The sequence below is a fragment of the Fukomys damarensis genome, unplaced genomic scaffold (assembly GCF_012274545.1).
Source record: "Fukomys damarensis isolate Sample0158 unplaced genomic scaffold, DMR_v1.0_HiC HiC_scaffold_19, whole genome shotgun sequence".
Classification (NCBI taxonomy): Eukaryota; Metazoa; Chordata; class Mammalia; order Rodentia; family Bathyergidae; genus Fukomys; species Fukomys damarensis.
Window position 1 is genome coordinate 30,377,953 of NW_022900931.1, and position 26,483 is coordinate 30,404,435.

At 51.2% G+C, this 26,483-nt stretch overlaps 1 protein-coding gene across 1 annotated transcript in view; it reads left to right on the plus strand.

The window, feature by feature from the left end:
* Frmd4a (FERM domain containing 4A) overlaps positions 1–26,483 on the plus strand; it is a 494,886-nt gene that overhangs the window by 433,081 nt on the left and 35,322 nt on the right. Inside the window, exons 10-12 of the mRNA XM_033765957.1 lie at positions 3,504–3,569; positions 3,831–3,888; positions 6,864–6,950. Coding sequence (XP_033621848.1) covers positions 3,504–3,569; positions 3,831–3,888; positions 6,864–6,950 — 211 coding nt within the window. The remainder of the gene's footprint in view (positions 1–3,503; positions 3,570–3,830; positions 3,889–6,863; positions 6,951–26,483) is intronic.

Sequence of the window (26,483 nt, forward strand, 5' to 3'; positions counted from 1 at the left end):
CAGAATCGGCGTGCGGGAGCTGGGGGGTGTGAGACGGGAACCCAGGAGACGGGGGTTTCCCGGGAAGGGGAACGGCTGGGGCCGAGCTCAGTGGCACGGCGCCTGCCCTGCATGCAGAGGCCCAGGTTCAGTTCAGCACCACACGCACACACCAAGTATGTGGGAGGATGAGTTTGCTGTCGGGGCTTCGAGCACAGGGAGTCTGGTGTCAAAATTGCCCTGGGCCCCACCCAGCCCTTAGCCATCTCTTCATCTGTTTCCTTTGTACCGTGTACCTTTCTGAACTATGAACTCCAGTTCTGTCTGTCTGTCTCTGGGTCTTTTCTTCGTCATCTGCATCTCTGCGCACACACTGTTACTAGCCTCTTGGTGGCATCCACACCCACAGCTGTGTGGCCAACACATCTTGTTTTTGTGAGCAGATCGGCGCTTTCCTGGGCCTCACAGACCCCAAAGTTCTCGGATGCAGCGAGAGGGTGGCCGGACAGGGGCCAGGTCCTCACAGCCCCACACGCAGCTGTTCCCAGGCACGAGCCACCCTGATGATGCTTTTAAGAAACTAAAGAAAACCAGGCATGAGGTGCATGCCTGCATCACGGGCACCCTGGAAAGCTAAGGCAGAACAATTACGAATTCAAGCCCAGTCTGGGCAACCCAGAAACTTAGCAAGACCTCGTCTCAAAATAAAAATTAAAAAAGGACTAGGAAGGGCCAGGGATTTAGTACAAGGACCTGAGTTCGATCCCTAATACCAAAAGAAGGACTAGGAATGTAGCTCAGTGTGAAGACCCTGGGTTCAGTGTTTAGCACAAAAGCACACGCACGCCTTTTCACCTTACTCCGTTGTGCTCAGTTCTGATGCCCCAGCCCACTCGCTCACATTCTAAAAGCAGAGCCCTGAGGAAGGGAAGCCATTGGTGTTCGTGTGTAGAGTGAGCGTGGGCCAAGCTGTGGCCTGGACTCCGTGTCTCCCTCCTCTCAGGGCCACCGCAGTGGCGGCTGACCGGGCGCCTCCCAGAGGGGAGGCCTTCTGCGCTCCTCTGTGCCTGGTCTCGGCCCCAGCTCATTCCCCAGCTGTGGCTGTCCCTGCTCCCTGGCTTCTCTGCCTCCACTGCCTCTGCACAAGCCGGCCTCAGTGAGGTCCTGCGGCCTGTGCCTTTCCTTAGTTCTCTGCTGCCTTGAGTTTTCCACACCAGCCCCTTCAGACTGTAACAGGAGAGGGAGGAGTCAGAGAATGTGCCGGAAAGTGGTGCGGGGTACGCGACGATGCTGGGCTTCTCCCACCTGCTTTCCTGTGGACACAGTGTCGGATGCAGAAAATCAGAGCGAGGGGCGAGGGGCCTAGCTGGGCAGTGCCACCCTGCCGCCTGGCACCTCTGGGAATGCAAAGACCCTGTCCTTAACCCAAAGCCTGACCGCTGCCAGCTGACGGCTCCCCAGCCAGGAAAGACATTGCTGCCACCCTTTTCCCCTCCACCCCCACGTGCTCCCCATGCCACCTCATTGGGGAAAGGCGACTGGGCTTCCTGACATCCCTGGGCCAGGCAGGATGTGGGCTGCCCTGGTCCTGTGTCCTTTTCCTCCAAGTAGCAGCACTTGTTGGGCATTGTGACCCTGGGCTCGCGTTCCTACCACAGCAGGCCGAGGCACTGGGACCCAGTCTGCAGCGCTCAGAGCACCCAGCCCTGTGCAGTCCAGAGGGATGGGCTCAGTCTGGGCAGGACGGGGCCCCAGCCAGCGGTGAATGTTACCGCGTGACAGCTGGCGTCTAAATGGTGAGAGGAGCAAGAAGGCTGAGGCAGGCGAAGGTAGCCACTGCGGCAACGGGACATGCAGGGACAGTGTGAGATGGCAGCCACCTCTGCAGCTGTCAGGTGCCGTGAGACCCTGGTCAGGCCGTTTCCTAGGGAAACAGCGGAACAGCTTCGGACTCTGCTTCCTTGATGTGTTCCTGAGTCTGCCTCTGTCCACGACCGCACACCATACTGACTGTCGTGGTCCCACCTCTCCCCGGGGACTTTCTTTCCCAAGTTGCAAAAGAAGCAGACGCATTAGACTCATATGCATTGAGTTGCTTGACGCTGACGTAGGAGTCGACTAGGGCTCCCAAGTCACAAGGCAGGAAATGGAATGGCACAGCTATCGATGTCCTGGGTGGATGGGGAGGAAGCCAAAAAAGCGATGCCAAGTGACAGCACTCCGAAGGTGCCGTCCGACACTACAGAGGATGGCCCTCGGGAGCTGGAGGTTTGCAGGACTTGGCCACGGTGGCTAGGACGACCCCAGAGCGCGGAGTCCGGAAATGCCACCGCGTCTGCTCCTCCCAGGGCAGTGGGGCCCCGCTCCTCAGAAGCCAGTCTCCCGCTGGCCAGGCCTTGTCCTGGCACCTGAAAGGACAGTTGCCTGGGGAGAATTCTGCCTCTCCCACTCCACATTTCAGATACTAAGATTAAATGGTATGAATTAAAGATTACCATGGTAATTGAGAAATAAATAAATTCCCCCAGGGACTAAGTCATGAACAAACAAGTGAGTTACCCCCAGAGATGACCTAGCTAAAAGAAGAAAACAAGAAAGTCGTGGGAGAAGGCTTCGGATAAGTTACAGACGGTGAATTCCTGACAGACATAAAGATGGCTCATGAGGTCTTGAGAGCACCCCTCAGTCACACACTCACACCTGGAGCCTTCATGGGGGCAGCAAGGTCCCTGCCTGTGGCTGTGCGGGGGAGGAGGCAGTGAGGAATCACAGTCAAGGCCCTATCTGAGGCTGTGAGGTGCGACACTCCACAGACTGTGCGGCCACCAGCACCCTCTTCTCTCTCAAAGAAACAGCGGCCAGCCCTGGTCCCCAGGGAGCCAGAGCATCTCTTGGTTTTTAGAATAAACATTTCCAAGGTGAGGGAGTTGCCCTCTCATTCCAGTAGCTGGTGCTACTCCAGTTGCCTCTCCAGTGTTCTTCTGGACCTTTTGTGGCCTCCTGGTTCATAATTAACCAAACTCAAATTCCAGAACTTTCCTTCCTCTTTGGAAGCACTGGCTTCATGACTGTTCATCAGAGGAGGTGAGCCATGAGCTCTTGTTTCTGCCCCAGGGGCCCTGTGTGGACAGGACTCACTGGATGAAGAAAATGAGAAGAGGGACCTGAGTGTCTACCTGGGGTGTCTGCTGCTGACCACTTCGGACTGCTCCTTCCTTTTCTTGGGGTTACCATTTCCAGCCAGAAGCTGGACCTCCAAGCCTGGGCTGATCTTATTTCACTGATTAAAAGCCCCACATAAGGAACACACGGGTCCTCTGAGGGAAACGGATATTTCTAAGTAAGTTAATACAGCCCAAGTGATTTAGCTCGGCTGAGTTGAGGAATGTCAGTTCAGAACAAGTCACCTTCCCAGAGCTGTTGGCTCCTTGGAGCTCCTTAAGAGCTCAGTGTCAAGCTCAGAAGTGTCTCCCGCCAGCAGGATCCTGGCCTCTGGTGACAGAATTCTTTCCTTCTTATTCTAGTGAAGACAGAGTGATTGAGCACTATAAGAAGCTGAATGGCCAGACAAGAGGTCAAGCTATCGTGAAGTAAGTGGTTCTTCCCAGCTCTCATAGAGATTGTGTTTGTGTGTGTTAATGCATCATATGTCAGGGTTTTCCATTCTGCTGGGAAAGATATGTCTGGGAGGCGATGTTTTAATTAAGTTTTTGAGTAAGTAATCACTCCCAGAACTTTGTCACACACACACAATGCCCCCCAAAACCCTATATATTGTACCAGTTCCACCAAATAACCACCTTCGTGTGCATTGTGTGTGTGTGTGTGTGTGTCTGTTGTTGTCTTTGCAGCTACATGAGCATCGTGGAGTCTCTCCCGACCTATGGAGTTCACTATTACGCTGTGAAGGTGAGTGAACTCATTTGATAGAGGTTGCCCACCTGCCCTTAAACAACAAGCAAGCAAACGAACACTCCTGAGTTTTAAACCTTCCTGAAGATTTTGCAGAGAATAGGAGTTGGTGGGGAATGGACTGGTCAAGAGGACCATGCCTGGGGAAACTGGGCAACCATATTTCCCCCTGTGCCATCAAGACTTGATGTAATTATCGCTTCTTGGCCTTTTGGCTAAGATCAAGTGAAGACTTGATATGATTATTTTCCAAGACTTGTTTTCCTTTTTGTGAAACAGCGTAAAAACTCCCTGCTTCCTTTTAGTCTGAGAGGTATCTGGGGGAGATCAGGACTTCAGGACCTCACAATAGAGAGACTCCCTCAAACACATGGCTCTGTAGAAAATAAAAGCTTGCAGCAGAATCAAGTGTTTCCCTTGATAGTCAAACGCCTGTCGTCAGCCCCTCGGGAGAACTGGGGTCGTGGGCTGAGGAAGTGAGTAGGTGAACATGAGAAATTAGACTCTGTCTTCTGGAACACTGCAGTGCCAAGTCCAGGGAGATACTTCTTCTCTTCTAAATCCTCTTTAATTTTATCCCTCGTATTCCAGGCTGGGATCTCTTCTTTGAAGTAGAAAAGATGTTTCCTGCAAAGAGGAAACATTCTCTGTCTTATCTCCTTTCTTCCTTAATCCCTAAGTGAGTACCTGAAGTTCAGCCTAAAAGAATTGAAGATACTTTCAACCAGGACAGTTCCGCCAGCCAACATGAGATTCTCTTGCTCTTTTACAGTGTCTTTCCCTACATTTCCTCCCCATTGTATTTTTTTAAAAATTTTTGGCTTCCTTTATTCTATGTAATCCTTGGAAACCTGCATAACACTTTGTATGCCATTGATACGCATTGAATTGCATGTATCTTCTGCTAAACTGCAGACTTTAGATGGCAAAGACCAGTGTTGCCTTCTGTGGCGTTTTCCCAGAACCAGGCGTGGCACCTGACACGTAGTTGCCCAGTAATCGTGGACCGAGTGAAATGTGTACTAAGAATTGAGTTGAGAATTGAGTGGTTGGCTGTGTGCACTTCCTGAATGAGGAATGAGGGTTGGATTCTCAGTTGTGGAGCCCAGAGCCATTGGGCACTTGTGGGGACTCCAGTCCCATCCAGCAGTTTAGCTCAGGATCCCTTTAAGAAGTTGTTCCTGATGTCCTACCCGAGTTCTTCCTGACAGCGGGAGCTCTTAATTCTTCACCGTGGAACTCATGTGACCACCGTGGCCAGCCCTGTTCTGCACAAGCCTGAGCCAGAGTGTCAGGAGCAGGTGACATTCTCTAGCTTAATCTTTGTTCTGAATTTGAGTTCAGTTGTGTCTCTTGTCATTGCAAGAGATAAGATATTTGCCTCCCCAACCCCCTTCATCAGACCTTCTGCATGTTGAAGGCAGTGTGTGGTACAGGAAGCTTCATCCAGTCTTTACACAGGACTGCACCTGTGGCCCATTCCTTTTGGCTGCCCCAGAATTTAATATTAAGGTTGCCTCTGATGGTCCTGCTTTCTTCCTTCCCATAAAACCTTCCCAAAGTGCTGTCTTCTCAGTCTCTTGGAGACCAGGAGGGGCTTGTACTTTTCAAAGTCCCCACTGCATATGGTCTCAAAGCTCAGGAAATGATCACTCTGCTGACACTGGCAACGGAGCCCCTGGTTGAAATAGTGCGGCCTGCATCGCGCTCACTGCTTGGCTGCTGTGTGGCCCTGTGCCCCACTGGTGCCCATGTGCCGTGTGCCGTCATCACAAACCAGGTCAGTCTGGTGGCGCAGTGATGTTGGGACTTCCCAAAGGAAGGGGCTTAAGATCTTATACAACTCCTACATTTTTGGCTGTGGGTGGCTCTGCAGTAAGGCATGCACTTAGCCTGTGGAAGGTTCTGGGTGAAATCTTCAGAGAAAAGTAAGAAAGAAAGAAATCATGTACCCTTGAAACTTTAAATACACCTCCAGAATTTCTTTCTTTTGCCTTTTATCTTTGTATTTACCCTGAATAACTCAGACGCAAGGTAGTTGGAAATCATCATGCTAATTTTGAGTTTTTGAGACACCATAATGTTAACTATATAAAGTTATTTGGGGATGTAGCAGTTTGCATAAATCTTGGGAAAGGCTGCTTAGTCTTCCTACATAAAATCCTAGCATTCGAGAGCTTTAACAAACAACTCAGCATCACGCTCTCTGAATAGAGACTTGCCGCATCCACTCAAGTGACATTATGAACGAGTAAACTGCGCTCCTGGTGTTCCTGGCTCAGTCCTGAGGGTGTCTGGTACTGTGTTCAGCAGCATGAGTCCTGAAGTCCTACATGGCACCCAGCTGTCCCTGGGGTGCAGGGACCCCGGGTGACGTGTGATGCATTGGCTTGCTGTCCGGATATGAGGAAAGCTGGGCCAACTCCACTTGATTTTTTTTTTCTGGTACCAGGAATAGAACTCAGGACCTTGCACTTGCCAGGCAAGGCAGCAGCACCACTGAGCTACATCCCCAGCCCTCCATTTTGAGTTCTACAAAGAAGGGACCCTGTCTCATGATCTCCAGGGTCCTGTCTGGCTCTGGCAATCCCAGTGGCAGTTTCTCTGCTCAAAACAGCCTTCATTTTGTCAGAAAGCTCAGTATCTCTCAAGTGTTTGTGTGGTGTATGAGGGGCTCATCCTGGAGGAGAGAAACAGCATTTGCTCCTTATCTGTAGAGGGGATGGTGCTGTGGCTGTGGTGTGGGTTAGGACAGAGCTGTTCCAGCCTGGGGCTCTGTGCCTGCCGCCCCGTTCATGTGGCTGACAGCCTCTTCCACGACACACATCTGCTGAGGTACAGACAGCCAGGTGGGCTCCATCCACACCAAGGAAGTTGCGCTTTTCCTCTTTATGTGAGCCAGGAAATGTCCCCTCAGTCCATGCTCATCTTCTCCAGCCCCTTACTTACCTGTACTCCTTTTGGTGTCCTAGGACAAGCAGGGAATACCTTGGTGGCTGGGACTGAGCTACAAAGGAATCTTCCAGTACGACTACCACGATAAAGTGAAACCCCGGAAGGTAAGGGCGGCTTCTCTGTGGGCTTAGCAGCCCTCATTCTGAGAAAGGAGCAAAGATGAAGAGAGTTCAGACGCTAACCCAGGCGGCCCCTGGCTCTCCAATCCCTGCAAGTTGAAGTGTACACAAATTACTCCACGGGAATCCTGAGTTCCCTGGGTAAATATGTTTTCTCCAAGCCTCTGAGGAGACCTAAGCTGTTGTAGTGATTGAAGGTAAGATGCCTGGTTCAGCTCTTCCCAAGCAGAGACAAGAGGGCTCCGAGCGACCATTCCGGGGGCTGTATTCTGGGGCGGAGGGAGAGAACAGCTCTCGAATCCTGAAGCCAATCTGAATTCTCCGAAAGGCTTTAGGGTTTTAGATCAAAAAGAGGTGAAAAATAAAGAGGATTGGGAGGAGGGCCTGAAAACCGGGCAGATGTCTCATGGTTTTGTAGTCAGGAAGTGAGGCCATTCGCCAGAAAAGGGGAGATGAACGGGGGCTGCACGGTCCCTGGAGACACAGACACAATGCTGGAAGGGACGCCATGTTCAAATTTTGTTTTCATTTATATACATTCTTTAGACCAGAATAAATTGAAAAATTGTGATGGAAAAATATCTTTGAGGCAAGTGCTGTCATGCAGAATCTGTGGCCGAGAATGACAGAGCATTAGTATGCAGTTCCGATCTGAAGTACATATTAGAAATCTATCAAAACCGTACTTGCTGCGTGAGAGGGGGAGCAGCTGACTCCCCTGTGCCATCCCAGCCTGCTTTCCGAGCTTCCTCGTCCACAGACGGGCTTGAAACTCACCCTGGTGTCTGTGCTTATTGCAACCCCCCAGTAAACATCGGTCCTTTGCCAACTTCTTATTAAACTGATAGGGAAAATGTGGCCCTGTGGCGGGGAGGATTTTCACTCAATTGATCCATAAGTCATTTAAGTTCTAAGTAAGATCCTGAGCAGATGATGAGGAATTATTCCCTGAAACCATTTAGCAGGAGCCTGACTCTGGGGTAGAAGAATATCGTGTTTTGCGGCTATCTGCAGAGCTTCCCTATTTCCATTTATAACTACAAGAAACGAGTAGGACTTTGGCTTCCCATTTTTTCCTCCTCATTTTTCTCCCTCTTCCTTATTCTGTCTTTCTTTCTATTTCCCTGTGCTTTCTCCCACATGGCCTTTCTAATTTTCTGTGCTTTTTCTTCTCAAGTTTTCCCTTCACTTCCTCTTTCTTTTTATATTAGCTCCTCTCTTTCCAACTGGCCTGACTGATTTTTCTGCCTGCAAAATCCAGGAACATTCCCAGAGCTTTTAATAAAGTCCTGGCTGCAATACATTCAGCTGTCTCTTACCACAGTGGTAGGAGACCAAGACCAAAGTGGGTAATTGAGATCCACAACAAAGTTCATTAAAATCCGGCAGTTGAAACTTCTCCCTGACTAAGCTTTCTGAAAAACTCACTAACAAGTATTTAGACTTGCTCCGTCCGATATGTTGGTATGTGTAAGCATTCTTTACTTGTCTCCTGCAGCAGCAGTGAGAACTGAATGTGGTTTGGTGTCAAACCCAAGGCGGGACAGAAGCAGGGCTCCATGGATAACAATTACTGTGGGGCTGTGGAACAGGCTTTGCATTAAGAAAAAGGGAGGAGAAAAAAATGTGAATAAGCAGCCATTGAATAATAGAATTAACAACAACTTGCGGAACTTTTCTGGGCCAGTGAATTAAAAAATGTTAAAAGGTTAATATATGTTTCCAGGAAATTGGCTCTTCCTGCAACGCAGCTGTTATTTGAAATAACTTGAGTTTCTGTGGCCTTTGAGGAAGAAATTGAGTCATTGAAGGGTAAATGAACTATCAGTCATCCTTCATACATTTGTTCACTCAAAAATAGTAACTGCAGCCTGCTGTGTGCAAGCCCTGAGACGAACAAGACACAGATCATGTCCTCTAGGCCTGCTGTGTGTCCAGGGGAGAAACCGCGTGATGGTTCAGCCAGTGCCTATATTTTTTGTTGTTGTTGTAGCCAAAAGCACAATACCGTGGAGTGGGGAACTTTATAAAGAAAAGTGGTTCACTTCAGCCCATAGTTCTGCGGGCCCAAGGTCAAGGGCCATGTTTGACTGAGTTCCTAGGGCATGCGAGCATCACACTGTAAGAAAGAGCCATGTGTGTGCACATGTGTGCGAGAGAGAGATGCAGGCTCCACCCATACCCTTATCTAGTCCCAGTCACCTCCCAAAGCCCACCTCCAGACTGCATAGTCAGATCAGGTCTACGCTCTGAGCACCTTACAACGGGGACAGATCTCAGCCCAGGAACTGTGAGAGATGCATGCAAACCACATCCGGACCCCATCGAGTGGGAGTGTCAGGAGAAGCCTGAGAGGTGAGGACAAGGAGAGTCACCACTAAGCATAAGGAGAGAAGGAACAGTGCTCAGATGCACAGGGGCAGGAGAAAGCCCACCCTGTGCCACGAAGCACCAGCAGGACAGCACAATACGGGGGGGCCAAGGGCACCGCACGAGGCTGGAACACAGGCTGAGGGGAGAGCGGGACAGGAGGCTGAGGCCGGGGATGGCTCTGGAGGCCTCAGGGGCTCTGCTGAGACAATCTCATCCTCTCCAGGCAGGGGCGCTGTGGAATACAGTATTCAAAGCAGAGAAGCATCACTGGCCCAGAAATGCATCCTTCCAGAAGCTTCCTGGAGGCTGGATGGGGAGACACAGGACAGGACTTGGAAGCCAGGACAGTGTCACCAGCAGTGTAGGCCGGGACCCCTGGGGCTGTGGTTGGTGCTCAGCAGTAGGCAGGGAGAAGAGAAGGTGGCAAGATGTGAAGAAGGCAGATGTTATCGGTCAGCTCTGTGCAGGAAGCGCATGGCAGGAAGAGGACCGGCTGAGCGGTGGGCCAGGGCATGGAATCTAAAGGCAGGATACCTGGGGGTGGCCATGCATGCCCTGGAGGACACAGTCTGGGGCTCAGCAGGACATCCAGGTAGCAGTGGTGAGTGGGCAGCAGCTCGTCACTCAGAGCTCAAGAGTATCGAGAGTTTGCAAAGCATAGCTGACCTAGAAACTGAGCAGAGAGGGAAAGGAGGCCAGTGGGCCCGCTCTGAAGAGTCACCAGCAGCTGGGAGAGAAGGACTTCAGCTCCTTGTCATGAGAACCACTGCAGAGGGCAGGTCCTGAAGCTTCCTCTTGGGAAGCAAATGTACGACCTGAGTAGAAAGTTAAGCCCCACTCTGCTAAGATGTCAGTGGAACTCAGGACAAAACCAGAGACCATGAGGTACCTGCCCTGGAGGGCAGGGTGTGCATTTCTTCTCACCCCCAACATCACATCGTGAAAGGCCAGGATCTGTTTAGCACCTCAAAGCATCGGCCTCTGTGGCCTGGCTGCCGAGCTCTGGCCTGGGAGGGCTCCACAGGGACATGAAGGCGACACACACTCCTGGAAGGTGTCCGGCACCCGTCCTGAGGGACCGCTGCTGTCTGTGGGAAATCCATAGCTACTGCTGGAACGGCCGGATGCCTGTCCGCCCCGCTGGAGGAGCCAAGCCACTGTGAGAATCCACACGACTGTTTCACATGGCGCAGTCCAGCAAGCCCCAAAGATGCCGGAGGAGGGAGGCGGGTGCTGCCCAAGGTGGGCAGGGCTGGAGCTCCGTCCCTTCCCCGGCTGGGATGCAGTTTGCCATTCTAGTCCGGAGTCCACCCTGGGTGACTCAGCCTGCACTCTGTGGCTTGGTGGCTTTGGGCACGTGAAGTGCAGCCTGCAGAACCTCACAGCTGGAGCAGCGGGAGCAAGCTTCACTCTCCCTAGAGCTCCTCCTCTCTCTGCTGCCAGGACCCCTAAACCAAAGGCTGGCCTGGAGGTGTGACCCCCTGCCTCAGAATCCTGAGTGCTGGGGTTACGGGGTTGCCTCCCCTGGCTTGCAGTAGAAGTTGTTTCCCATTTCATTTTTATTTTTGTAGTGCTGTGGGTTGAACCCAGGAACTTTCTGATGCTAGGCAAGCATCCTGCCCCTGAGCTATATCCCCAGGCTTCTCCCGTTTTTATGTTTGAAAATGGTTTCTATTAGTGCGTGTTTGCAGTACATGGAATTTATATTCCTGGTGTGGAGTTGGTACGTGCACATAACACATCTTCGTTCCTTTCTCTGTCTCCTTGCCCTCTTTACCTCCCCCTCCCTCAGCCTCTTATCCCTTCCCATCTGCAAAAGATTGCTCCCTACTTCCTGTTATCTACCTTTTACTTTGCTCTTCATGTACAATCTTATCGCATAAACCATGTGCTATTTAAACTTAGGTGTCTGATTTGTTTCACTTTACATTGTTGTCTCAAGGTGCATCCACTTCCTGCAGATGACTCAGGTTTGTCTTTCTCGATGGCCAAGCGTCCTCCATTGTGTGTAAACACCACATTCTCTAACCCCTCATCTGGTGGTGGCCATGGGCTGCTTCTGAGGCTTGCTCTTATGAGTTGTGGGCTGTAAATGAGGGTAAGTGTTGGTTACTGCGATATGATGTCTCCAACTCTTTCAGGAAGGTCCTAGCAGAAGAAAACTAGCTCAATGGAATTTCTAGTCTTAGTTCTTTGAGGAACCTCCATCCTGATTGGCAGAGTGGCTGTACTAGTTTACACTCCCACCCACAGTGTGGATGGGTTTCTTTTTTCAAAACAGCCTCCCCAGCATTTGTTATCGTTTAATTTCAGGACGGTGGCTGTTCTTTCTGGAGGAAGGTGGAATCTGTGTTGTTTTAATTTGCATCTCTCTAGTGGACAGTGGTGTTGAGCATTTCTTCTTGTATTTATTGGCCATATGTGCTTCTATGAAATGTCTATTCATGTCACTTGCCCAGTTTTTTGATTGGGTCTTTCATTTTGGTGGATCTACTCTCTTTGAGTTCTTTATATATTCTAGATATCTGTCTTCTATCTGAGGAATAGCTGACAAAATTTTTCCCATTGTTTTTTCTTTTCACTTTGTTCATTGTTTCTTTTGCTGCTCAAAAGCTTTTGAATTTGATATGATCCCATTTGTTGGTTCTTGATGTTATTTCTTGTACAATTAGAGTTCTATTCAGAAAGTCCCTGCCTAAGCCTTAGATTTTAAGAGTTTTACCTATTTCATCTTTCATCTGGTTAAATGTTTCTGTTCTAACACTAAAATTTTTGACCCATTTTGATTTTAGTTTAGTACATGGTGAGAGATTAGGGTCTAGATTTAATCTTCTGCATGTGTCTAGCCAGTTTTCCCAAAACCATTGCTTAATGAGGCTATCTTTCCTTTAAAAGACATTTTGGCCCCTTTGTCAAAATCAAATAGTTGAACATCCTTGGAGTTGTTTCTGTTTCCTTCATTCTGTTGCATTGATCATCCTGTCTTTTTTTATGCCAGTACCGTGCTGTTTTTATCACTATTGCTTTGCGGTGTAACTTCTAGTCAGAGATTGTGATGCCTCGCAGTTTGCTCTTGTTAACCAAAATTGCTTTATTATTCTGAGTGTCTTTGGTTCCATATGAATTTTGTGATTTTTTTTCCAAGTCTGTATAGAATGATATTGGTATTTTGATTTTGATCTATATATCAATTTTGGAAGTATGGCCACTTGGACTATATTGATTCTGCCTATCCAGGAACAGGGTATATCTTTCCATTTTCTGATGTCCTCTTTGACTTCCTTTTTCAGAGTGCTGTAGTTTTCATTTTACGGGTCTTTCACTTCTTTAGTTAGATTAATTCCTAAATGCTTAATTTTTCTTGGTGCCATTGATTTCTTTCTCAGTAGGTTCATTATTAGTGTACAGGATTGCTACTGATTTTTTGTGTGTTGATTTTTTTATCCTGATACATTACTGAATTTGGTTATTAATTCTAAGAATCTTTTAGTAGATTTTTGGGGTCTCCTATGTAGGGTATCATCTCATCTGCAAATATTGATAAGTTCTTCATCTTTCTGTATACATATCTCTTTTTATTTCTTACTCTTGTCTAATTGCTCTTGCTAATATTTCAAGTATTGTGTCAAACAGGCAAGGTTTTAGTGGAAATCCTTGTCTTGATCCTGATTTGGAGGAAAGCTTTTAGTTTTCCCTCATTTAGTATGGTGTTGGCAGTAGATTTGTCATAAAAGGCTTTTGTGAATTGATATCAGCTCCATATACCTTATATATTTTCTTCAGTGTTTGTATTATGAAAGAATGGTGGATTTTGTCCAACCCTTTCTCTGTGTCTATTGAGATGATCATGTGATTTTTGTCCTTGCTTCTCTTTAAGTTCTGTATTACATTTATGGATTTACATATGTTGAACCATCCCTGGCATGAAGCCTACATGGCCACAATGCATAGTGTCTATCATCTCGGGATCTAGCTGAGATGATCCACCTAGCTTTATGTGTTTCTAAGGTACCCTCCCTACGCCAAGGGCCCCTTCTGTCCATGCACCCCAGACTGTGGCAACCGTCAAGCCAAGGTGTGTCCTTGCTGCCGTTAGTAGATGGGAATGCAGTCCACCCTCTGGTCTCTGCTAGATGTAGGCTGTGGGGTGGGGTTCAAATGGACTCTTTGATTTAATGTCAGCAGTCATGGAGTCCACCTGCTTGCTCCCTTCTCTCCCCAGGCGTTGTCCTCATCCTGCATCAGGTCCGTTAGTTAGTTCTCCCCTCTGCTGCCCTTGCATCGGACACACGCCACATGTCTGGCACAGGCCTGCTTCCTCCAGGGTGGCGTACACTGTGTGGCTGGTCACCACATGTCCAGTACAGGCCTGCCTGCTCTGGTGGCGAAGGGGTGGGCACCGCACACCTGGCATGGACCTGCTTGTTCATCTCGGACTATAGAGATGTTTATAAGCTGTCAGGTAACCCTCACCAACTCTCGGGAAGCCCTTCTGTCTCCACCCTTCACCCGGTGATGTTTCCCCTCTCACATTCTGCCCGGCTCCCTGCTGTTGAATGCTTGCCACACTCACGTGTTGTGTGACGCTGAGAAACATCCCTTTGGATGACTGTAGATAGCTCTCTTCTTTCTTCATGCACAGCATGTGATGGTATCAGAGAACAGGTGCTGGCTGTGTCTACATGTCTGTTTTGGTTTAGCAAGAGTGAGAGAAGCCTGAGGAGTCACAGTGGCAAAATAAATCAGCCTTACAGCTCACTGGGGCCTTCACATTGTGCTACATCCTCCACCCATTTTATTTTATATTTTGAGACAGGGTCTCACCAAGTCCCTAAATTGCTCTGGCTGGGCTCAAACTTGTGACCCTCCTGCCTCAGCCTCCCAGAGTGCTAGATTACAGATGTGTGCCATCACACTCGGCTTATTTTATTCTATTTTTGACTCATTACTGAATTCTACTTTATTTGAGTGATTGTATGTGTATAGAAACAAGTGCTGTGGTAATTTGCAGGTCAGAGTTCTGCTGCCTTCAGGGAATAATGAAATACAGTGGTACCTCAGTTCTCAAACTTAATTCTTACCGTGATTCTGTTTGCAAACCAAATTGGGTAAGAACTGAATCAAATTTCCCCATAAGGTCAATGTTGAACCTAACCTGTGAATCTGATTTGGTTTATCATCCAATTTGGTTTGTAGACTCATGGAAAGAATTAAGTTTATGCCAGGCATGGTAGCACACGCCTGTAATCCCAGCACTTGGGAGGCTGAGGCAGGAGGATTGCTGTGAGTTCAAGACCAACCTGGGCTACATAGTGAGTTCCAGGTGAGACCCTGTCTCAAACTAAAAGCCAAAAAAAAAAAAAAAAGAGAGAGAGAGAACTAAGTTTGTGAACTGAAGTACCACTGTAGTGTCCAACTGGCGTTTGGGCACTTGACATAAATCTTGTGCTACCTCTCAGTTTGCAACTACAGTGAGGTAGAGTCCTGTTTGCCATCACAAACAGAAAAGTGGCCTGTCCCCGTGGCCTTGGCTGTCCCATGACGTTCACTGAGATGCGCCGATACAAGCAGCCTAGTTCCTCTTTCTTTCCTGAAAACATCTGGATGAAAAGTAAATATGTACTGAAGAGGCCATCTTTATGAACTGTCACAGAATTAGTCTGCTTTGGGCAGAGATAAGTAGGCCTGTTTCAGTGGGGCTTCCTTTAGAGAGGAGGGCTGCACAGTGCTTAGATCAAAGCCTGAGGAGGAGGGACAGCTCTGACCTCTGGGACGGGCAGCAGCTTCCTGGCAGCACCACTCCCAGGGTGTCTCCCCTGCACTGAGCACCCGGTTCGCCAACCTTACCAGTGCCCTCTTCTCTGCCCCACCTCTGTCCTTTGTACTCTTCAAACCTGTGGGCAGACCAGCCCTCTTATCCCTTGCTCAGGCTGTCTCTGAGGCTGAGAGCATCAGAAAGCAGAGTGTGAAGCTAGCGATTCATGAAACCGCCCCAGAAGGAGCCTGTAAATCAGCTAACTGTTCAGCCCACTCCCCAGCCCACAGTGAAGGAAAACTGCGTTGGGTAGGAACAGCAGCTTTGGTCCTTGTTCTGTATTCAGCAGACAGTGTTTACTTATTTATTTGATGTGCAATTAGGGGGCTTTTATGCACACTTAGACACACAATTAGCAGCACTGTGGGGTCCCTGCTGAGGCATTAGGAGAAGGAACTAGAGAATTGGCCTGCCTCTGTTCCTTAGCAGCAGTGTGGCTTCCTGTGACTCCTAGGAGTGTTTCTGAAGCAAGGGCTTTGGCTCTGGGAATTGATGCATTGCTGTCACCTCCCCAGATCAGTAAAGATTTTTGAACTGTATAAGATGATGAGACAGGAAGGAAAAATAATATTTACAGGAAACGTTCCATTAACTACGAGCTGACTCCCAGCGGCGTGGCCCTGCTAAATTATTAAGCACGATAAGAACTCTGCTCACTGCTGACTTAGTGCTCAGCTTTGTTTTGGACAAGCTCGACGCATAGGCTGGTTGTAGAGCTCTGTGGCTCGGCAGGGACTGGCTGGCTGCCTCCTCATTCCAGCATCTGTATTCCCCTTGGAAACCACACCCTGTGCCTTGGGGAGAGGACTCTGCTCAGTGTGTTTAGCATTCTTCGCACTTTGCAGCGTGGCTCATTCCCAGTGGGGGGTCAGAAGCTGCTTCCGTTGCCGCTTCACCCCTCCCTCAGATCCCAGTGCATCCTGCGTGACCCGGAGAGGGTCTGGCACGGTGGGTGACGCCCCGGTGAGGGGACGCAGGGGGAGGCCTGGGGCTGAGGACTAGGTCTGCTGAGGGTGTGGGGAGGGGTGGGACGTGCATTCACCAGAATCTGCTATCCTGAGATAACTCCCCAATAAAGAAAGGAAAGCGGGTACTCATGTCCAAGAAGACTGAGATCGCATTCTGGCGTGAAGAAACATTCTCTGATAGACACACTGTGCATTCTTCTGAGGTGTGGTACGGCGCTTTGATCTGTACGTACGTGGAGCGTTGAGGAGCTGTTAGGGAGTACCAGCCCTAGACTCGGCCCCCCTTGAGCCACCAGTATCAGACGTGGCAGCGCCGTCTCCCCTGGCAGAAAAGCCCCAGCCTCTCTTTCCAGAGAAGAACTGCGGTCAGCTCAAGGCACCAATCTAATGTTAGAACGTCCGTTCGGGGCGGAGTGTGACGTCCTGAGCAGTGCCGGGCACCCATGTGAGGGTTCCAGCAGTCTCAGTTGAGATGTGACTTGGGCTTCCCTCCTGTGCTGGCACACGGAGGCCAGATATGGGTGGGGAGCCAGAAGCTGCATTTCTCTGTGGGCTCGACTTACTGGGCAGCTCCAACCGGGCCGACGCCAGCCTTCCGAGGCCCACTTCCCTTCTCCCAGTGCTTGGAAGTGGCCTCCTGTCCTGCCTGCCACACGGGGTGCACCCCTCAGAGCCGAGGGTCTCCAGGCTGGGGCCAAGCCCATCCCCCAACAGTTATTGGTCTTTACCACCACAGGAAGGGAGGAGCCTCCTCTACGGCCGGGAGGAGCCCTGGGAAAGGAAATAAATGCTTGACTCTGGAGGGAGAGGCTGCTCTGTCCAACAGTGTCTGCGACAGCAGTGGTTCTCCAAGTACGGTCCTAGGCCAGCTGCCGCCCCCTATCTTGGGGACGTGTTAGAAATGCAATCATGGGCTCCTCGCCTGAGACTGAGAGACCCTCACAGGCTGCCTTGCCAGGCCCTCCAGGTGATTGTGACACTGGAGATCCCCTGTCCACGCCAGACAGCGAATGGGCTTCCACTCTGTTTTTGGTAGAAAAGACATTTAAAGTCAGATTCCCTCCTACAGCAACTATACCTTTTAAGATAGGTGTCTGGAAAAGATCCTAAGTAAATCTCCACAGAAGGAGAACCGGAGGGCTGTTAACTCTCTTCCAGTGTATTCAGAAGAGTCCCGATGACACACAACTGCCTTTTAACCTCTCTGCCTCTCTCGTGTGTCTGTCAGATGGAAACTGTAAGACAGGGTGGATGCAGCCTCATTTTCCCCGTCCTGGAGAAGTTCATTCTCACAGTTTCTGGTTCCCCAAGATAAAAGCACTGTTGCCCTTGACACAGAAAATATCATTAGCTCTTTCATATTGAACAGAGAGGCGGGGTCACCTCAAAAAGCAAACAAGGTCTCTTTGTTAAAGGATTAGTTTTTTCTTGGCCCCTGGATCTGGGAACCCAGGGTCCCTCTGTTCCCACAGGCTCCTGTGGAGGCCGTTCTGAGCCTAGCTTGAGCACCCGCTTGCGTCCCTGTGGTGTCCTTGCTAAAGCTCCTGCTGGTGTCGCTCTGTCACCTCTGAGGAAGGTGATCTGCCTGTCAGCAGGGAAAAGACGCACCGCCACATCCACGTGGGCACGATCGCGAGGTGCTTTCTATGCAAAGGACAGGAGCCCAGTTGTCCCTACAGAGAGGAGGTCCGCGCCCCGCCCAGGGCGGCATTGGAGGGCACCTGGCGAGCAGCACACGCAAGCCCTGAGGTCCTCTGGGATGGTGTCCTGGCCTGATGCGCCCAGGAGCTGTGCACCTGACCCACTCAGCTCCCCACAGTGTTTGCACTGGCCAGGTGTCTGGGCTGGTGGTCAAGACAGTCCTAGCTCCACCCCTGCAAGACGAGTTCCCTCCCTGGACTCAGTTTCCTCTCTGGCTGATCAGGGATCCTGAGGAGGGAACCGAATTAGAAGCAGGAAGAGGAGTGACACAGAGAAAGTTCATTTTTGTGCTGGAGGGGAATAATAAATAAAAGAAAGAGATGCAGCACTTTTCCGGAAAAAAAAGCAGGAGAAAAGGAAATTGTCAGTGTGCTGCGCCTGTCTTGGACTGCTCAGACTGTTCTCTCGCTGAGCCTAAGTAGACGACCCGGAGTCGTTTTTCTCCCTCAGTGCCCATCTTTTCTGGCCTGTGGTTCCCAGAACTTATCCGAGTCCCACACGGTTGTGTGGTCTTCTAGATCATCTGTGCTGCTGTCCTGAGCCAGCATGAGCACTAGCAGCGCTGAGAAAGGCCACATAGGGAGCCTGTTGGCCGTGTGCACAGTCGGGGTCTATAATGTGCTGACAGACACCCGCAGCTCCCTTGAGACCCGCAGGCTTCTGACGTCTCCACAGTGGCTCAAGGAACCTCGCTGACCTTGGACGCAAGCAAATTCAAACAAAATGCTATCATTGAGTCCTCAGCACCGTGGAAGAGCATCCAGGAGCCTCACTCCCTCCAGAAGAACCACAGACCTATGAACAGATTTGGTTTCTCTGGCTTGAAAACCAAAGGTTTTGCAGTGTAGAACAAGAACCTTGACCATGTGGGGACTCAAAAGCAAACCCCTTTTACCTCACTGTCTTCCTCTCCATGTGTTCTTGCCTTGTCCCTCAGTACAGCCACAGCCAATCATAGCTTTTCTGATAACTCCTGTATAATACAAAGGCACACATCACTTTAATTACCAAAATAAGCTTTTATTAAGAAATTAGAATGTCCAGTGCTTTGTAGCAGTGTTAGGCAGCCTTCCAACACTATAACAAAATACCTGAGACAATCAGTTTATAAGAGGAAAGGCTTGTTTTGGCCCACGGTTTTGGAGTTCCAGTCCATGGCTATTGACCCTGTTGCTTTGGTGTAGTGAGGCAGCACATCCATCATGGCAGGAGCAGAACTGCTCACCTGGTTATCAGGGAGCCAAAGAGAAGGGGCTGGGGTCACAAAGTTCCCCCAAAGGGCATGTCCCCAGGGACCTAGGACCTTCCCACTGTGCCCTGCCTATGAAAAGTTTCATGACCTCCCAGTAGTGCCAGCCTAGGGACCAAGTGTCGACCTCTTGGAGACACTTAAGATCCAAACTGGCTGGGCCTGCTGGCACACACCAGTAACCTCTGCACTCTAAGAGGCCGAGGCAAGAGGGTCATGAGTTCAAGTCCAGCCTGAGCTTTTTTTTTTTTTTTTTTTTTTTGGTACCAGGGATAGAACTTATGCCTGGGCAATTTAATGACATTAATGAGACCTTTCTCAAAATAAGAAAGAAAAGTGAGTCTGGGAATGCAGCTCAACATGAACCCTAGATTCCTGCCCCAGTACGGCAAAGAATAAAAAGACCCCAATCACAGCACTCTCAGCTGGCTCCCTCTCCAGCCCTCCTGACTTCTGGCATCTGCAGGCTGTCCCCGTGGGAGCCCTTCGTGGACCCACCCACCGGGGGCGAGGAGGTCGGCAGGCGGCTCCTGCCTGCCCAGTGGGCAGCAGCGAGCTCAGGGCACATCTCCCTGAAGGGCTTTCTGGGTTTTCCCCTTTCTAAACCCTTGGTAACCGACTGGGCAGAGGCTTCAGGGTCACCTGTCCGCGTGCCTTGTTAGCTTGTAGTAAATTCTCATTGCCCGAATACACTGCCTTCTGCGTGTGCGGCTCAGAAGCGCCCCTGCACTCCCAGTGCTGTGCAGCAGCGCGTGACACCTCCCACCCACACCGACCCCGCTCCCCATCCCCTCCCACTTCCGGCCGCTGCCTTCCCACGCCCTGCTCAGTGAGACCACTCTGGAAAGGAGCTGAGAGCGGAGTCAAAGCCATCGTCTTTTGGTGTCAGATCGGGTCTTCGTCTCCACGGCTGGAGACTGGAGCGTGAACAGGGTGGCTCATTACGCTGCCGGCTCCCACAGCCCATGGCTGCTGCAGACTGGCAAAGCGGCACTGCCTCACTGACCAGCCGCACCCTGCCCACCTGGCTCGTGCTGCCAGATGGCTCACTCACCCGAGGTGTCAGCTGGGACTCTCTCTCTCCATGGCTTCACTGACACAAGAACAGTGACCCACGGACAGCATTATCCGTGGCCGATCTGCCTGGGATCTGTGACAGGAGACTCCAGAGAGCCCTGGCTGGCGGAGAGGTGCCCGCCCCCCGATTCTTTCCCCCGCATTTCCAGCGAGTGCGCCTGGCGGCTGTGTGGGGTTTTGCGGGGCTCTCTGCCAGGCCTGTACCCATTCCGGAAGGTGCTCACGAGCCCCTGCCCAGCCCGGGGGTCCGTGTGCTTTGCTCCTGGTGGTGCGTGTTTCTGTCTCCGTCTTTCGGGGTGGACAGAGCCCAGAAAGGCTCCGGACGCCTGCCTCCTGGGCTCTCACACTCAGCTGCCCCAGGCCCCAGATCAGAAGTCATGGCTGAGTGAATTTCCTGTGTGGGTACCTGCATTTCTAAGTGCATGACTGAGTAAAAACTGGTCACTGGCAGGTTCCTCACTAAGTGAAAGGCTGATGGCTCGCACAGCAGCAGGGCAGAGCAGCACCCACAGCCCCTCCCCTGGCTCTTCTGGTGCTGAGGGGCTGGGAAATGAGCAGCCATGGCAGAGGACCCCACAGGGGGAGAGCCGTGTGAGGAGGGGAGCCAGGCTCCTGACAGGAGGGGTTCCACGCAAGGCAGCTACTCGAGCGCTGGCTTCTTTTGGGCAAGCAGCTGTGAGAAGTCGTAGGCAGAGACCAGCCCTGGCCCACAGGTAATGCAGACCAGGACTGACTAAGAGGACAGAGGCCACACAGGACCCCCGTCCCTCCTCTTCCCCTACCCCTAAAGCCCAGGAAACCCCAGTTGCCTCCTCGCTGTCTGGATCTGCCTACCGTGTATGCTGTTTGTCAGGCGTCATTCAATATGAACATGTGGACTTTTGTGTCTGGTTCCTTCACTTAGACTAATGTCCTCAGGGTCCAGGATCATCTGTTTTGTAGCATGGATTGGGAGTCTATTCCTTTTTCTTTTTCTTTTTTTACAGTTCTGGGGATTGAACCCAGGGGCCTTCTACCATTAAACTCTATTCCCAACCTTTTTTTCCTTTGCATTTTGAGACAGGGACACACTAAGTTGTCCAGGCTGCCCTTGAACTCGAGATCCTCCTGCCTCAGCCTCTTGAGTAGTGGGGATCACAGGCCTACAAGTCTGGAAGTCTGTTCCTTTTTATCCCAGAATAATATGCCACTGTCCCTTGGTGGTTACTTCAGCATTTTCTGCACCAGGAGAGCTGTGTGTGCTCACACACACACACACACAGTTGGTGTCCTAGACCTGTTCGCCCACTGTAGTCCCTCACAGAGCTGCGGAGCCTCGCACTGGTGTCTTTCCAGTGTCGACTCAGACATCATGGTAAGGGCCCCCAGCCTGGCCCGATCCTCCTGGCCCATCCTACTCCGTGTAGTCTTCCTCATCCCAAGGTCACCTCATCCTCCTGAGAACGGAAGGGGTGGTCCCTCTCTCCCGCACCCCAGTGCCAGCACAGCCGGACTCGTGGTGCATTCCCCTGGAGGATAAAAGTGACCGGAGCACATGGTCACGAGCCTGTGTTACGAACCCGTGTGGTGTCCTCGGAGACTTGTGTGTGAAGAGGCGAACACGTAGAAGGAAGCGTCTTCGAGACCTCCCTCCATCGGCAAAGGAGCAGAAGCTGAGACGGAGGCCCTGCAGCTTAGATTTGTTAATGAAAAGCGTAAAGATTGCTCTCCTTTGGGCTCTGCTTTGATTTTATTTTTTATTCATTGGACCAAAAGGAAGCAAAGACCAAAAAGTAATTAGGCACCAGGAGCATGCTTCCGGAGCCCGGCCCACTGAACACGGGGCTCATCTGGGCTCCTTTCTTTCCTTCCCAGCAAGTGGGAAGCGTGGGAGAAGCTGGCTTGCAGAATTCTGAGCTGCACCAAGGCACACAGCACCCGGGAACCAAGGAGCAGGATTCAGAAGGGGAGACCTGCGCCAGCCCAACCTTCCTGAAAACTGTTCAACTTGCTCAACACCGAACGCCAGGAGGGCCAGGACGGTAGCTGGCCGCTTGCCCCATCTCTGTCCTCCAGAGTCAGGGTCCTTCCCAAGGCTGCAGGATGTTTCTGTGAGGTCACATTTCTGGGCACAGCTAGCAGGCGTGACACCGCTCCCCAAAAGAGAAAGTACAGCTTTGCCCCTTAAGTCTGTTCTCCAGAGTGTTCAAACCCTGCTTTAAAAAACACTCTTACAGTAGTTCCAGCACTCTGGGAGGCTGAGACAGGAGGATTGCAAGTTCAAGTGCAGGTTTGACAACTTAGTGAGATCCTGGCCCAAAGTAAAAAATAAAAAAGTGGGCCGGGGATTTAGCTCAGCGGTTCCGCCACCTGCCTTGCAAGCACAAGGACCCGAGTTCAATCCCTGGTACCAAAAAAATTAATTAAAAAAAACAAAAAAAGTACTGAAGTGAAACTCAGCATGAAGGCCTTAGATTCAATCCCCAGTCACACGCGCATGTGCGCGTGTGCGTGTACACACACACACACACACACACACACACACCAAACAGCACTTTACCAGTACCTGAAAGCATATTAAATAGCCCGTCAGTTTTCTGTTTTCTCCCACGTGTACCAAATACTTCTCAGGGGCATTCATTCCCCTTTTGAAAAATGCCACTGGGCTGGGTTTGACAGGGTGCACTGGGGCACAGCGGTCCTTGCTGGGAAGGCCAGGCCGGCCCCCAGCAGCCCTCCTGCTGTCTAGGCTCTGGCTCATCCCTCCCAAGGGGGCCGGGTCCACAAGGGGAGAAATCACAGCAGAAGGCAGAGGGAAAAGCAAAGCATCTGTCTCTACCTCCAGGTGTGTGCACTTCCAAAGCTTTAGGGCCAGCCCTTCAAGAAAAGCCGAAGGCCACACAAGAAAATAATACAGAGAGAGAGAGACCCTGGGGGAAATGAAGGAAATGAAGTCCAGCAGGGAGGGTGACGCGGCCTGTCTCTCCGGGGCTGTGAGGACTCGCTGACCTCTTCCTCTTTCCCTTCCTAATGACAGAGTGAAAGGGAGCTAAGGGCTCCTGATGGGTTAAAAGAGGCCACCCATCCAGGGGTCGAGGCCTGGGCTCCGTCGCCGAGTGGACCCGGTGGGCTCGGAGGCTGCACCGTCCGAGGAGCTTCCCTGACCTGGGTCGGTGGCAGAGGTGAGCGCCCCACGTGGGGTGCTGGGTCTGAGGTCCCGGGATGGCCTCTCCGCCGCCGTGGTTCATGCTGAGGCACAGGGAGTAGAGCGGGGGTCAAAACGGATTCTGGTCAGAACCGCAGTCGTGGAGGTGCTGGCCAGTGAGGGCTGGGAAGGCGTAGGCCTGGAGTGTGCGAGCAGACCTGGTCAGGCTTCTGCTTAACAGCAAACCCAGGGGCACAGAAAGCAGTTTTTCAGTGCCCGTGGCACTGTGGTAATCATCTCTGAAAGCATGTCGCACAACCTGTACATTGAAGTGATAGCTGCTCGAGTACTCAGCAAGAATAATGCTGGCCGTGTAGTCAGTGCCGGAACAGACAGTAACTAGGACTAACTAAGCATTCACTGTGGACCCGCAGCCATTTTCAGCACTTTGTATACGCAGATTCATTAATGCAGCAACACTTTGAGAAAAGTGGTGTTGTCATTAGTGGCACGTCAAAGATGAAGGAAGCACACCGTCACCGGGTGAGTGGGTAAAGAATGTGCCACACACACCAGGGAGTACGACTCTGCCATAAAGAAGGGTAAACTTGAGTCGTCTGTAGAACAGTGGATGCACCGTGAGACCATCAGGTAAGTGAAATAAATCAGACACACACACTGAGGGACCTCATGGTTTTTCTTAAACTATAGATAAAGAGCAAAGTAAAAGACAGATGACAGGAAGTAGGGAGACAGATCTTTCTCAGAAGGGTAGGGGACCACGAGCTGGAGGGGATGGAACGGGAATAGGAAAGGAGTAACGTGTGTCAGTGCCTGTAGCAACTCCACACAGGGAGTAGAAACCCCTGTACTGCACACATGCGCTGATAAAAATCTTCAGTAAATTACCCATAGCAAAAAGACAAAAATGTAATAAAACAGTTGAATTGCCACAGACAGCCAGTGAGCGGCCGACTGCATGGCTCTGCAAACCATACTTTTAATCAGCAGTATTCTGTGTTGTCTGCCATGTAAGAAAAGTTTAAAAAGCTACTTTATTTTGGCCTCCAGAGAAGCAGAGTGTGGCTCGCGCACCCGGATCTGACTTTGGTAGAGGTAGAAGCACCCCAGAGGCACCCCGGGTGCACAAAGGCCAGGCTTGACCCGCAGGCTCTAAAAAACAACCCAAAGCAATCAAGAGCAAGTGGCGGTTGAGAGCACTGAGTACCATTTAAGATGCCAGCAGAGGCCCATCTGCGATGACAGCGCAGCACCCAGAGTTCTGAAAGCCTGAATAGAAGGCGCGTGTACAGTGTGGGGCAGGCACAGCGGGCCATCTGCAGCCCGTCACGGAGCGGATCACCACACACACACAGCCTACTTCCCAGCTGGACTGCAAGTGCCTTCCAAGTACAGGTGTCCCTGGCAGACCAGGGGCTGGCTCCGGAGCCTTCCACACGCAGCGACTCTGAGGACGCTCAAGTCCTGACAGGAAGCCGTGAGGTGCGCGCGTGGACTGTGTGTCACACCCTCTCCATGCCAAATCCCTGCTCACTGCCCTCTGTTCTCCGGGAAGTCAAGACGAGAAGGCTGTGGGTACTCAGTCAAATGAGGCACTCTGGGGCCTCCTCGCCACTCGGCTGTCGGGATCAACTCCAGATGCAGAAGGCCAACTCGGGAACGTGCAGTGAGCGTCACGTCCTTCCTGTCGTCTGGGACCCTGGGCCAGGACAAAGCCAGCGCGTGCTACACCAGCAGCTGGAAAGAGCATGGGGCTCAGACATTGCCTGACACCCCGGGATGTGGCTTCCCTCCTTTACGAGTAAAGTGAAACATATCGAACAGCTTAGTGCAGATAGGAAAAGGTCGGTGGTGTCACCCAGTGCCTCACCTGCTTTTGCACCTGCATCTGCTGTGCCAACCACAGCGGAGCTTCACGGGGCGCACGTGATGAGCTCCCCTGAGAGCACAGGCGGGGGAGGGCACAGGCGTGGAGTTTTCTTGGCTCCTCACAGAGTAGACTCCAGCCATGCTGGGGTCAGCCACTTCCTCCTTTCGTCCTGCACATGGGTAGCGACTCCTTTTTATTTGTTGAGTGTGTAAATAACTTAGAGATTCAGTCTGTTCCTAGAAAATGCAAAGAGCAGAAATGAAATAAGGAACTGAATTATCACTGTGCGTGTTTCGTTCTGAGTGTGGAGATCTTTTTTGTCCAAGAGTCTAATTCCTACTGAGAACTGCCTGCTGGTGTCAGAGACGCTCAGCATCACTTAGCCTGCCAGAGCCAGGCCCGTGAAGAAGCTGGAGCGTGCAGCTCCTTTGTGTCCATTCGTTGCAGAGCTCTGTGGTGTGGTAAGAAGAGGCTAGGGCAAGAAGTACAAGCTGTGGGTCCCAACAGTAGTTACTCACCCAGCCTCTGCCAGGCCCTTTCAACCCCTGTCCACTGGGCTGCTCTGTCTGTGAAAGGAGGAGGTGGACCAGATGGCTGCCCGGAATCTGAATAATGGCCCCTCTGGATGAAGCAGGAAGTTGCTAATAGGAGGTCATTAAGAAGCTTGGTGACTCAGGGTGAGGGACTGGAGGAAGACAGACTCTGAAGTCCTGGTCAGGAATGAGAGCCGCCAGACCAAGCTTCCTCTCAGCCTTTATTTCTGGATCATCTTGTGAGATCGCCCACCACTCCACTGGCCTCTGCGCTCAGTAAGCCCTGACTGGAGAGGAAGTGCAGCAGAGCCAGGGCCCCTGCTATGCTCCAGCTCAAGCTCTGCACAGGAAGCGGAGTCCAGTGGACAAGAGAATAGGAGCCAGCCCTGGGCCCTGCTCATTGGGGGTCACAGTGAGCGCTCAGAGGCAGCGCTCCTTAGCTACACTTCTGTTTTATATCTGGGGATGCTGAGCACCGGAGTGGGAGAACGGAGGACGAGGCACCACCTCGGGAATCATCACCGCTGTTCAGAAATTAAGAACCCGTTTCTGGGATCAGCGAGGGTCCCAGCCTTGGACCCCATCTCCGTGGAACCACGTCCTGACAGCTTCCCCTAAGTTTTTATTTCCTGTACAAACTCACATCACACTGCTTTGTTGGTGTGGTTGTGTTGCTTTGTTTTTGTCCTTTTCTTTGGAACACTTGGGATAGCACCTAGGATCCCACACATGCCAGGCAAGTGCCTGCTGCCGTAATCCCTCTCCAGCCCTTTTTATTTTGAGACAG